This window comes from Corvus brachyrhynchos, unplaced genomic scaffold (genome assembly GCF_000691975.1).
Source record: "Corvus brachyrhynchos isolate BGI_N302 unplaced genomic scaffold, ASM69197v1 scaffold48, whole genome shotgun sequence".
Classification (NCBI taxonomy): Eukaryota; Metazoa; Chordata; class Aves; order Passeriformes; family Corvidae; genus Corvus; species Corvus brachyrhynchos.
This window is the reverse complement of record NW_008240027.1, coordinates 134,728-147,026: the sequence shown is the minus strand read 5'-3', so window position 1 is coordinate 147,026 and position 12,299 is coordinate 134,728. Positions and strand designations below refer to the sequence as shown.

At 42.6% G+C, this 12,299-nt stretch overlaps 1 protein-coding gene across 2 annotated transcripts in view; it reads right to left on the bottom strand.

The window, feature by feature from the left end:
• Nucleotides 1–7,217: 7,217 nt before the first annotated feature.
• The window catches only part of TXNDC12 (thioredoxin domain containing 12), a 7,636-nt gene continuing 2,554 nt past the window's right edge, over nt 7,218–12,299 (bottom strand). The window contains exons 1-6 of one of the 2 annotated variants that reach the window (XM_017743540.1): nt 10,988–12,293; nt 9,850–9,902; nt 9,288–9,361; nt 8,649–8,718; nt 8,471–8,554; nt 7,218–8,063 (exon numbers count right to left, since the gene is read on the bottom strand). In XM_017743540.1, the coding sequence (XP_017599029.1) occupies nt 7,984–8,063; nt 8,471–8,554; nt 8,649–8,718; nt 9,288–9,361; nt 9,850–9,889 (348 nt within the window). In that variant the 5' untranslated portion in view covers nt 9,890–9,902; nt 10,988–12,293 and the 3' untranslated portion in view covers nt 7,218–7,983. Of the gene's footprint in view, nt 8,064–8,470; nt 8,555–8,648; nt 8,719–9,287; nt 9,362–9,849; nt 9,903–10,987; nt 12,294–12,299 lie in introns of those variants that run through there. The other variant, XM_017743539.1, reaches the window with a different exon arrangement.

Below are 12,299 nucleotides of genomic sequence, written 5' to 3'. Positions count from 1 at the left end.
GGGGGCCGGGGCCGGTGGGGAACGCGGGTATGGGAATTGTCTCAGGCGTTCTTGGAGCCCCCGCGGGCGGGGAAAACATCCCCGGTACGACCCAAACTTGCCATTCTTGTCGCACTTTCCGCACGGGCTGGAATTCTCGTCGGTAGAACTGTTAACTCTGAAGCCTAGGGACGGCGGCTGTGGCATCAGGCGCTACATTTTTGCTGGTAAGAAGACAAAAACTGAGGTAGTGGCTGCAATCTAAGTCACTCACATGAAGGAGGTCTGATGAAGAGGTTGTGGTGGACTCTCTTGGCTTTAAAACCCTGCAGACCCCAGAGAGATCTGACTGTGGTCTATTCCTTGCCAGGAAACCAAAATAGCCTTCAGAAATTATGCCCTAGACAGAATGAACAAAATATTGGGTTTTTAAAAACATTTTAATCATTATGGCTGACATAACTAACAAGGTGCTTCCCTAACAACCAGCAAAGATGGCAGGATTTAATAAGTGCCTGAGCACAACAGAAGGGTCTTGTTGGGCCCCAGGAGAGAGGCTCCTTGTGAGGGGAGGCCAGAGCAGGAGCTGCATAGAGGTACGGGATTTGCAGGGTTTCTGTCTTCAGGGAGTACCTCTGAACTCAGGGCATCCCTAAAACTTGGGGGTGTGGATATCTCTTCACCCTGCTTCGTCCCCCAGAGTACTGCTGCTTTCTGCTCAGTCTCATTGTGCCTTTGTGTTTGATGTGCAGCACTTTGACAGCCTGGACACTGCCCACACAGCCCAGGGATTGTTTTGTCCACTTGTAAAAGCTTTTTGCACGTCTGGTGATCTTCAGTATCTGATCCTCAGTTCTGATCTTCAGTGATCTTTGGGCTGGCTCTTAGGTCAACCAGCCCTTGGAGCAGCTTGAGCTTTATAACAGTTCAGCCACTTTAAAGGTGTCTGACGATTTGATTTATTGCTACGTTTTGCCCAGGGCAGTTGATTAGTTACCAGTATCACGAGAATGCAGAAAGCCAGGGAGCACAGCAGGGCTACATAGCTAGCGTATAGCCCAGGTGAGCATTTTAGGAACAATCACAGGAGAGATGCTGAGCAGCTGTAAGGAACACCTCTTCTCTCTGCAGATCAAAGATGCCATACAGCTTCTCCATTTTACTCAAATCGGAGCTATCTGCTAGGTGGCCCAGGGGACAATTCTACCCAACATCAGAGTCATTTTCTATCCTCATCTAGAATGAAAATGTGTATTTGCCATCAAAACCCCAATTAAAATTATTGTTATATAAGCCAGGCCCTGATTTAAGCCGTAAGCAAGGTATCAGCTTTGTGTAGGCAACTGGAAATAATCAACAGCATAACAAAATCCCAAACTCATTACAAGTATTTCAAAGACAGTCTAGCAGGCTTGACACCTACAAAAGTCTTTCTAGCTCCTTGCAATCCTCTTGTTGCTCTGGGATAGGTGATTTCTGCCTTTGCCAAAACCTGACTTCTTGTCAACCCAGCATGGGTAGAGCTTTTCTCTCAGTCTGCTGACTGATGCTCAGTCTAGAAAACCGTGGTGATCCCATAAAGCACCTACACAGAATGCAGGTGATCAAGGGCGCATATCTGCACCTTTGATACAAAGGACGTATTATGGCTCAGGCTCACTTGGGCATCTGATAGAGATCACCTGATTTGACATCCCATAACCACAGCCACAAGAGCAGAGCCACTGTTCAATCCTAATTTCCAAAGGCTTTTCCAGATTTCATGCCACCCCTGAAATGCCAGTGTTTACATGCATGCCCTTTCTTAGTCAGGGATAACCAAAAGAAGGGATGCACCCAGATAATTAGGAGACAGGAGAATATGTAGTGATTTTTGCTATCACTTTGTTTAGCCATGTTTCTATAATTTATGAAGCGAATATTTTTTGCTCTCCTAGTGCACTTCCCTTCCAGGTTTTAATGTTGTACAGTCATGAATTGCTTACACAACTTCCAGTGGGGGAGGTCTTTGTTATTTTAGATTTATAGATGGGGAAATAAGGAAACAGGAAAGAACTCCCACAAGCACACGGAGGTGGAAGGGAAGAGCAGATGCTGTGCTTTATCTTGTTTTCTGACATGTGGATCTATCTCACTCTCTCACAGCAGTCATGAGAGCACATTTATCAAGCACAATATACATACTCTACTACTCTCTCAACATTTTTAATTCAAAACAGTGCATCCTCACACAGTGCAGTTGATCTAAAGTAACAAATTTAATATTTTCAGTAACCTCTTTTCTAAAAAGGGATTTTTAAAAAATAAATTTATCAATTTATGTATTGATTTGTTTATTCTTAAAGCAAGAGCAGCACTGAAACACTTAAATCAGCTGTTGTCCAGGGCAGCCAGGTAAAAACATGCCACCCACAAACAAAATCCTCCTTGTCTGAATAGGCAGCACTCACCCAGGTGCTTCTCCACTTCAGTGTGGAATGAAAAGTGTGTATGGCCCATGCTGTGTCCCCAGAATGTGTGCAAATTTCATTCCCTTTAACAGCACTAACGTACCCAAATCCTCACAAATGGCTCTTTGAACACTGTTCATAATATCAGAAATAGCACAATAAAGTGACATCCATATTTGACTGTGCTGCCAGTGCAGCTTCTTTTATGCACAGCATGTTATGTTGTGACCTGAAGCACTCTCAAAAAGCAGGGAGAACATCTGCAGTTCTTATCAATTAATATTTCTGCAGCAAATCTACCTACTTCATGCTGTGCATGTGCAAAATGATCCAAAAATGAGCGTATACCAGCAAATTATAACTAATCAGCAGCCAGTTACCTACAGCCTTAGCCAAACTCAGTCCACACGCTCCTGCCCCTTCAGCTCTGCCCCAGGTCCTCCCTTGCCCTGACTTGGAGTGGTAACAATGGGATCATGACCTTTAGAGACGGTGGAAACTCTAGGAAGCTGGCTCCCCTTCATTCCCCACATCACAGCAGAGACATGGGAAATGGAGGAGACACCTGTCTTTGCTGGAGGAAAAGAGAACACGGGAGCGGCACCCACCCACTTGAGATCCCGTGCCCAGGTTGTACCCTGCCTTCTCCCCAAATCCTGCCTGCTCCCCCCATCCTGTCTGCTCCCACATGCTGCCTGCTCCCTGCATTTTGCCTGATGTCTCTGCCCCATCCTGGGATGAGAGCCAGCACGGCATAGTGTGTAACAGCCTCCCTCACTGCTCTGAGTCATAACCTGGAATGCTGTAAGCACAGGTCAGCCAGTCCCTGCTTCCAGCATAGTTGTGAGCAGGTAAGTTTGGGGTCTCTATTTTTTTTGTCCCTAATCAAAGGAACTTACTGCAGATTTCACCATCACAAAACTGTGCCATGACATTTTTCACAGCTTAGAGAAGATCACTCAAGTTTTGGCCCCTGTTCCCACTGCTGTGACAGGTCACAGGGGCTGGCTGGCACTTGTCAGTGGAGATTCCTCCTCCTCAGATGGTGCTGACGTGGTGGCACCAGGCTGGTGCTGCAATGGCAGGAGTGGTGCTCCCTGGACAATGGCAGGCCTGGGAACTGTGCACAGCCACACCTTACTCTAGACAAACTTAGAGAGGAAAAGCAAACTGAGTTTATTTGATTAACTGCTTAACAAATCAGCACCTGTTTCTTCGAGGAGGAAAGTGGGAATGGGTTAATATACCAAGTAGTTTTGAGACAAAGTGACTTTTAACATTTAGACATACCTTCATTATTGTTTCCTGGTTCCTTCCCTCCAGGCAGCAACCTTCCCTCTCCAGTCAGTGCCAAAGACAACTTACACTAGCTGTCTGGAAAGGGGATGCAACCTTTTAGAGAAACTTCATCTTTGGCTTTGCCATCTTTGAAACGAGCATGAATTTGCAGTGACTTCCCCTTTTCATCCCACTCTCTGGAGAGAGCTCTGTTCAGAGTAATTCCATCTTTATTGCTTTCTGAATCTCCATCCTCAGGCATCAAGTTTTGATCCACCTATAGCGACGGTTGTCAAGGAATAGCCCTGGAGTGGTTCTCCTGGGTGGGCAAACCCAAGCAGGCATAATACCATGTCAGCTGCAAATAAATATCACAGCATAACATAAATGCAAATACCTCTCCTCTTGCCAAAAGGTGAGACGTTTCCAAGGATTTATGACCTCATTCATAGGGTTTTAATAATATTTCACTTCAGAGCTATTCATTACAGGAGCTCTAAGTGAGGTCTGAGTGAACGAAGCTCATTAGCAGTTTGATACAGGCTAGACAGTGGCAGGCAGACAGACATGGGGACAAAAGTGTGTTTGAAGTAGATGACTCCTAAACTCAGCATGTCAGGATGACAGATGGGACACTCTGGCCCTGCAGGCATTCTTGGTTGTTGCACTTTTGTTCCCTGCTGCTAAACATGGCAAAGGAAAGGTTTCCCGAGTCTCCAGCTGACACTTCCTTATATCCTGTCCAGCCTCAGGTGTGCAAAGTAACCTCTGCTCCCAGGCAGCCAGATGGGAGCTGCAATCCAGGCACTCCCTAATTAACTTTGGGGTTTTTTTTCCTGTGTAGGTTGTTTGTGGGAGAAAGGGAACTGACAGCATGTTTGTTTACATGAGATTGATTTGGCCTGGCAGTTTTCTGGGTCTATACTAAGGATTTTGAAGTGTCTTTGGGTTTTTTATCTCCTGTAGTGGGTTTCCACCCAGTTTCAGACTGAACCCGCTACATAACCATAGGAGAAGAAGCTGAGAATCCAAGGGGATTTCTAGATGCATCTAAATAAGTTATTATGTAAGTTACTGCAAGTCATACACAGATGGGCAGCACAAGAAACAAAGCTGATGGGGGCAAACTAATCTGAGGCCTTGGTTACTGAGCAGTGCTGCAGTGTATCATTAACTTCAAACACAACTACAGCAAACACTGACCTGCAAGCAGCTTCTCTAAGCCCTGGGGACTTGCTTGTGTGCATAAAGTCACACAACATACATAAAGTAACTGCTGGGTGGATCCCTCTGCACAGAAGAAAATGCCAGCCATCTGTACCACTTTATCAAGATTATAAAGAAGAAGGATGTAAAGAATCTGCAGCAGGAGATGGCAAAAAAAAAAAAAAAGTCCAGGTATAAAACTAACAGGTAAGACAGAGGAAACTACTTGAGTGACAGATCAAAAGAAGGTTCACCCTGCAATCCAGAGACATGAAGCAGCTTTTACACAAGTTAATCAGCTGTCCCTAGCAATCAAGCTGACAGCACTTATGTCATATTCTACTGAGACCCCAGCTAGACACCAAGCAGGCCAGCAAGTGCCAAGCTCCATCCTGCTACGGAGGACAAAAGCATGGTCCAGGAAAAAGCAAATGGAAGAGAGGGCGGGGAAGCTGTACCAGCTCACCATGTCTGAACATACAGAGGGTAGAAAGGATTAGAGAGAAAGGAGGCAGCCAAAGAACAAAGGAAAAAGTGTCATGAAATAGATTTTTCCTTCCAAGGTACTAAGTCTGGAAGGCATGAAGTACGGAAGGAGAGGAGATGCATGAGAGAAGACATGAAGGAGGATAACTTTGAATCAGGGTGGTCTTAAATGTAAAAGATGAAGCACATTGCCTGTACCTGTCACTGAAGGGTGATGTCTCTGGATGAAGAACTTTCTAAAAATTACTTTGAGGCCACATTCCTTCAGACATCAGAGCATTTTGCAAAGAAAGGAACACTTGGTGTACATCTCACAGGCTGCAGAGATAAGAGCAGGGCAGAGGTGCTGCAAAACTGTGCATGGAAATCCACAGAGGTGCACCCTGCTAATTTGCATCAGAGGTTGTTTTTTAATTATGATTTGTTGAATCCTATACCAGATGAACACGCAGAGTCCTCCCCCTGGTGGCAGGTAAAAAAGCCATAGCAATGATTTTTTAGTCATGTCAATCTAAAGCTCTGAATTAAATCAGCATCAGATAGGAACTATTTTTTATTTGATCAACTGTTAAAGCTGAGGAAAAAAGGAATATTTAGCACAGCAAAATCCTTTTTTAAGGCTTATATAGATTTACTTTGAGGCTGATATGACTTGAGAGTAGCTGCTGAATTAAATTCCATCATTAATTTATTAGACAATTTGCAGGAGAAGCAGAGGATAAAGCCTGTAGAGTAACTTTCAGCAGCTGAGCAGGGTAATTGCAATGTGTAATAATCCCATTATTTCCACTGAGTCCTTGTCTTTTAGTGCCCAGTTGAGTTTTGGTGCCTAAAATTCCTTAGACAGGCTGGTCTGGAAAGTAACTAATGCTGCTGAACAGTAAAAATGGACTCAGTAGACAAGTCGAGTTTATTGTATAAAACAATTTTCCCCACCTAATGTCCTCAGATAGCTCTTCAAAAAGTATCTGCAGAAAGTTATCTCCATGTTTGTTATGGGAAGTTATGGCAAGTGTCTTTTGGACAGGATTTTTTGCTTTAGATTACTAATTTGGTGGTGGAGGGGAGAGCAGTAGGCGGTGTTTATTTTGGCTTTACTATGGCTTTCAACACTGTCTCCCAAAGCATCCCCATAGACAAACTGATGAAGTACAACCTAAATAAATGGGCAGCAAGATGGATGGAAAACTGGCAGAACTGCTGGGCTAAAAGGGGCTCATCATTAGTGGAGTACCCTTGGTTGGTACTTTTTAACACCTAACTCTGAGCAAACTGGCAGATGATACAAAGCTGGGGAGAGGAGCTGATATCCACATAACAGTGGTCGTGCTGCCACTGACGACCTCAACAGGCTGGAGAAATGGGCAGAGAGGGTTGTCAGAAGTTCAAGAAAAGGAAATCCAAAGTCCTTCACCTGCACCAGTACAGTCTGGAAATCTGCTGTGCAGGAGAATATGGGAATCCAGGTGGAGAACAAGCTGACCACAAGCCGGCAACGCACTCGTGTGACAAAAGCCCACAGCATGCTGGGCTGCATTAGAAAAAGTGTCCCCAGCAGGTCAAGAGGGGTGATTTTACTCCCCTCTATTCCTCTTTTCAGTTCCAGTAAATAAACACATTGCCTTCAACAATGTGGGTAGCGTAAGAATGGCTGAATTGTAGTTATATGGTAAAACAATTGATGCTTTTTAATTATAAAAAGGGGAAACCTTCAGCTGTGACATTCAACATTAATAACCACTGCAACACAAACAAAAATATATCCCCCCATGCTTAAGAATATGAAGCTATGCCCCAAACCACAAAACACTCTCTGCATGTTTATGTTTAAAAAGGTTTAATTTTTTTTCACCCTGGTACAAAAATACAGTACAATGTGATGGCAAGGCATTCGCCAAAAACATTCAAAGAATAAGAGGGGAAACCCCGTAAAGCTTCAACATAACCCACCCTGACTTGATGGAACAATCAAAAGGTGAGTGCATAAGGAAAAAGTTAAATTTCTGCCCAACGGCAAAAAAAGATGAATCACACAGTTTTACACAAAAATGCATTTGCAGAGCTGATAATTCACATGCTACTTGGACATTCATGAAATGTATTCTACTTGGTGTAGCGGCAGAATTCATGGGTTTGGATATCTAGAAAACAACTGGCCCAGGAACATGCCCCAGTGATGGGAATGCCCAGTAAAAACTATGGGATCACATAATACCAGTGAGAAAAGAGATTCAACCCTGATTAAGTGTCAAAATGATGGCTACTTCTAGTTTTTCCCATCACATTGTCCTCAAATAGTGTTTTCCCTGCACACCTCCCTTTTAACACCAAATATTAGTGGTTGCACAAACACACAAAAAGATGTGTTTGCACATTACCCACTTGCACAGAACCATCACAGTGCAAACTGCCAGGCAGAGAAAACACCGTAAGTAACTGTTGTGTGTGTGTGAACTCCAAATAGGGTTTAACCTAACATTGTTGACAGGGGAATTATGTCCCTTCAGTGCATCTACATTCTTGGTCTGTTTAATCATTTCCTCTTAGTTTTGAAGTGATGAAAAGGTATTATTCAGTGTATTCATTATAGTTCATCTCCCAGGTGCTTTTGTTTGAAAGCATCGCCTGTCAGCTTCTCCTGGGCCTCCTTCATGCCTTGGACAACTGAAAGATTACACAGAGAGATACCAACTATTAATCTCAGGGTGAAAACATCAAGGTGAACTGGTAATGAAAGTGTTTTAAAACAACACAGTTACAGAATGTAGGTCTACAGATTAATCTGTAAGATAAAAACCAGTCCAGCACACTTTTCCCAACTATGTGCAGCTGGATCATGCGAATTCCATGATTTCCCATGCCACAACTGGAGACAAAATTGGGTCCTACAGGCTTTTAGTAGGTATTAAGGAGAATCATGATCCTGAATATGGTTCCTCAGGCATTAGAGAATGACTCACTCACACTGTATTTAACCACTCCCAGCTATGGCACTTCAAAGTACCATCATTTTTCTCCACTGCCAAAGCTTCATCTCACTAAAAATGCACTTCAAACTACTTGGTACATACCTTGATCAGCATTGGTATAGAAATACTTGTAGCTGGGGTTTCCTCTCTCATTTATGATTTCTGGATGGACTTTTCCACTGGGGTCTATGAAACAAGAAATCCAACAGGAAATTTAGGTGGAAAGAGGAAGAACAGAACCCAGTGCTGTGAATGGACACAACAGCTGTGGATGCCTTACCCATGAAAAGGATTCTGGGAATGTAACCTCCATCAGGACTAAAGGCTTCATCCTTTGGCTCTTCATCATCCTACATAGCAAAGCAGGAGAGAGGGAAGATATTAGCAAGATACCTAACAAAACACGGTGCTTTTTACAGAAACAAGTTCTTGCCTTCAGATTCCTTCTACCTTGGGCAACTTCCATTTTGAACATATCCTAAGTAACTGCATTATCCTCCACTCTCAAAGGAAAGAAAGTTATTTTTACCTATGGAAGTATCTTTTGTGAAAATAATATTTTTTTCTGGTCTGTCAATTTGCATTACCCACCCCACTCTGGTATAGGACTGTTTGATACATACTGAGAGAATGAACATAAATTCCTTTTTCATGGAAACTGAATCACACAAGGTACAAACTGTTAAAGAGACAGTGGCAGAGAGCCAGGTTTATAAACACAATTAAAGTAGCCAGACTGAAGAAAGTCTTTTTAAAACAATAAGTTCTATCAATCAATCCTGAATGCCTATTCAGAAGTGCAGGATTTAGGATGTACACAAAACAGGATGCAACCAGTTGAGTCAGACTGCAAATGTCTGATTGCAAATGTTTCATTTCAGCTAGGCAGAACATGGATACAGAGCAGAGGGCAGCCTACCTCAAGGTTGACCATAACAAAATTATGGGCAAGTTCAGAGATCTCCTTGGATTCAGCAAACTTTGGCTTTAAAGCTAAGGAAAAAAATAAAAATAAGAGGTATGTAAAACCAGTGGAAAATATTTCAGATTTTCAGGTCAGTATCAATTTCCACTTCATCCCTCCCTCTAGAGAAGTGGCACTTTTCAATTAGCAGTGAGTAAATGGAATGTATGTATCCAACCCTTAAAGCTAGGCGCAGAACAGGAGGTACCTGAAGCAATTCTTGCTGGGCAGCCATGGGATGAAGCCTGCCCAACATAGGTGGTTATATTTGATCCAGTGCAACAGAAGCAGAAATCCTGCTGTAAACCACCACTCCCACTCAACTACCTCATCCTTTAAGACTTAGGCCCACACCCAGCTTGTTTGCTATGACACTGCCATATTATGCCACTCTCAATGAAATACAAATACCATTGGTTACATTTTGGATGCAAAGTTCACATTTCTCATGGCTACATGAGTTGTATACAAAGGTTCATGAGAAATTTCAGCAAGCTCTAGTATTCAATGCACTTACCTTTGCAAGCTCCACACCACGACTTGTGGATGATAACCATAAGAGGCAAACCACTAACAAAAAGAAAAAAGAAAATTGTCAAAGAAATTCTATTACACGTACATTTTAACAGTCAAGGCTTCCTCAAAAGCTAAATGTAACAGTAAATAAGTGAGGTGTAAAGAGATTATGTGGTGCTCTAAGACTGTCTTGCAAAAAGTTTTCCAATCTTAAAACATGTAATAATTTATTATAGCTGCCAGTCAATAACTGCTTGTGTAGAGGAAGAAACTTTCTCTTAGTAGTTTAGATTTCTCAGATACACAACTGGTCATGTTTTTTTTCCCAGATTACTGGAAATGGTTAATGACAGCAGCTGCTTGAGAGACGTCAGGAAGGATTTTCGTGGCTGCTTAAGGCAATGCAGTGGGTGACAATCCATCCCCCTCCCCATTATAGCCCACGTGTCTCAGTCACCTCCTGTGACTAAGGCCCTCCACTGATAAACCACCAAACCCAATAACCCAGCAAACCCTCTGGCTGCCTGCATGGCTTCCCACGCATTTGTATGTTGAAACTGATTGTGATGGATGTGTCAGGTGCCAGGACTAAGAAGGAGAAAAGGCCTGTGAGGACCTGCAGCCTAAATAAAGTGCAGTGCAAAAGGACCAAAGTTATTTTTGCTTTCTCTCTTTCCAAATAATTCATTTAACTTTACTAGCTATGCTACCCAGCGGTTAAGTTTCCATATAATAATGATACGGCTTCCAGAACAGTAAGAACAGCCTAAAACTAGGTGAATGAGAGGAAGAAATCTGGAGAGAACACCCTATGTGGATACTTCTTTTGGGATATGCCAAGCAAAGCAAACTCCAAGTTTTCTCCTACTGTAAACTCTGAACCATATTAGGGGGTAAAAACAGTCAAATTTTCATACACAGATTATTAACACCTTTGCACACAACAACAACTACATTAATTACTAACAGAACTGATATATGAGTTTTTCTTTAGCTGTAAATAGGTATGAAAGGAAATCTCTACTTAGCAGTGTTCAGTAATGAACTTCAGAACAAGGAAAGGGTGGAAAGGAAGCCATTAATATTTAGAATTGTTCAAACACAAGTTTCCCATATATAATGAACTGATATGTCATCACCTTTATATATATTTGCAGTAAGGAGCAAGAATACACACTTCCCTCGTAAAGCTTGCATTGTGTCATTGCCCTCTCCCTGATGATGAAAAACCATTTCTTTTCATTGTTTCTATAGAGTCCAAAATTACTTTGCTTCTTTCTTGAGGAGAGGCTGATTTAAGACTGGATTTGAGATTGTCTTATCACCAAGGATCAGTGATTCATGTTGAAAGAGCTCAATTGTCTGGTGGTCAGTACTGCAACACACTTTTTAAAGAGAAACCTTAAAAGCAGGTTTTAAATGGAAGTGCTCACATCCTTGAAATACCAACTCTTCGTCAGTGAGAACTCACAGAGGTTTGAGATAATTGAAGTGTTTTCTCAGCTTTGTTCACTGGTAAGACAAACTTATTTACATTAAAACATTTTTGTAGTCATTTCTCAGTTCTGCAATGAATAAATCCCTTTAGCAGCTGGTGTGTCAGACAGACACTGTAACTGAAGTAACCCTTCCTGCCCCACTTTACCATGTCCTCCCAGGGAGCACTACACGTACAATTAAAACCAAAAGCCATAATTTATTAGCATGAAGAATGAAGCATCCACCAGAAAGTGAGTTTATATAAGCTGTACCCAAAATTATTGGAAACTTAGCTACCCATCACAGCTGGTACAGACTTATGAGTTTCACACAGAACAGACACTGTCAGCTCATTTTTTGTATGAGAGCACTCGTTCTTAAGCAATTTGTGTTTTTAAGGGTGTATAATGATGACCTTGAAGAAAAAAAACATGGCAAATTATTTCAGCAAAATAGTCCTGCAGGTAAATTAAGACTTTACTCCATTTAAGGCACACATTTTATTATTAGACCTGAAACAGAGAAGTTTGAGTTTGTTAAGCCAACACCCTTCTGCAGTGCAGAGCTGCAAATCTCTCTTGGGTTCAGTCAGATTTTCTGAAACAGTCACATCCTAAAAATACAGCCTGTTCCAGTTCTGGACCTGAAGTCTCTTCTGCAGTTTGACATTATCTGGAGGCAGCCCAGGAAAAACAATCTTCTTATTCCAGGCATACACACACCAATGTGGAGGGTAAAGTTTTCACTACAGTCATCACCTTTTGCACTTTCATGTCACACTATTCGATTACTGGGGTTTATGTCTCCACAGGAGACTTCACTTGTTTGGGGATGCACCAGTAGCTCTCCCTTTTTGCAAGATGCCACTGGGGAGAACGCAAGGGTGGGAACTGCTTCCCTAGAGATCCTCCCAGCGATGCAGCTGGCTCGGCCGCTGCAGGGACACGGTGCCCATCTTCCCAGAACTGCTGC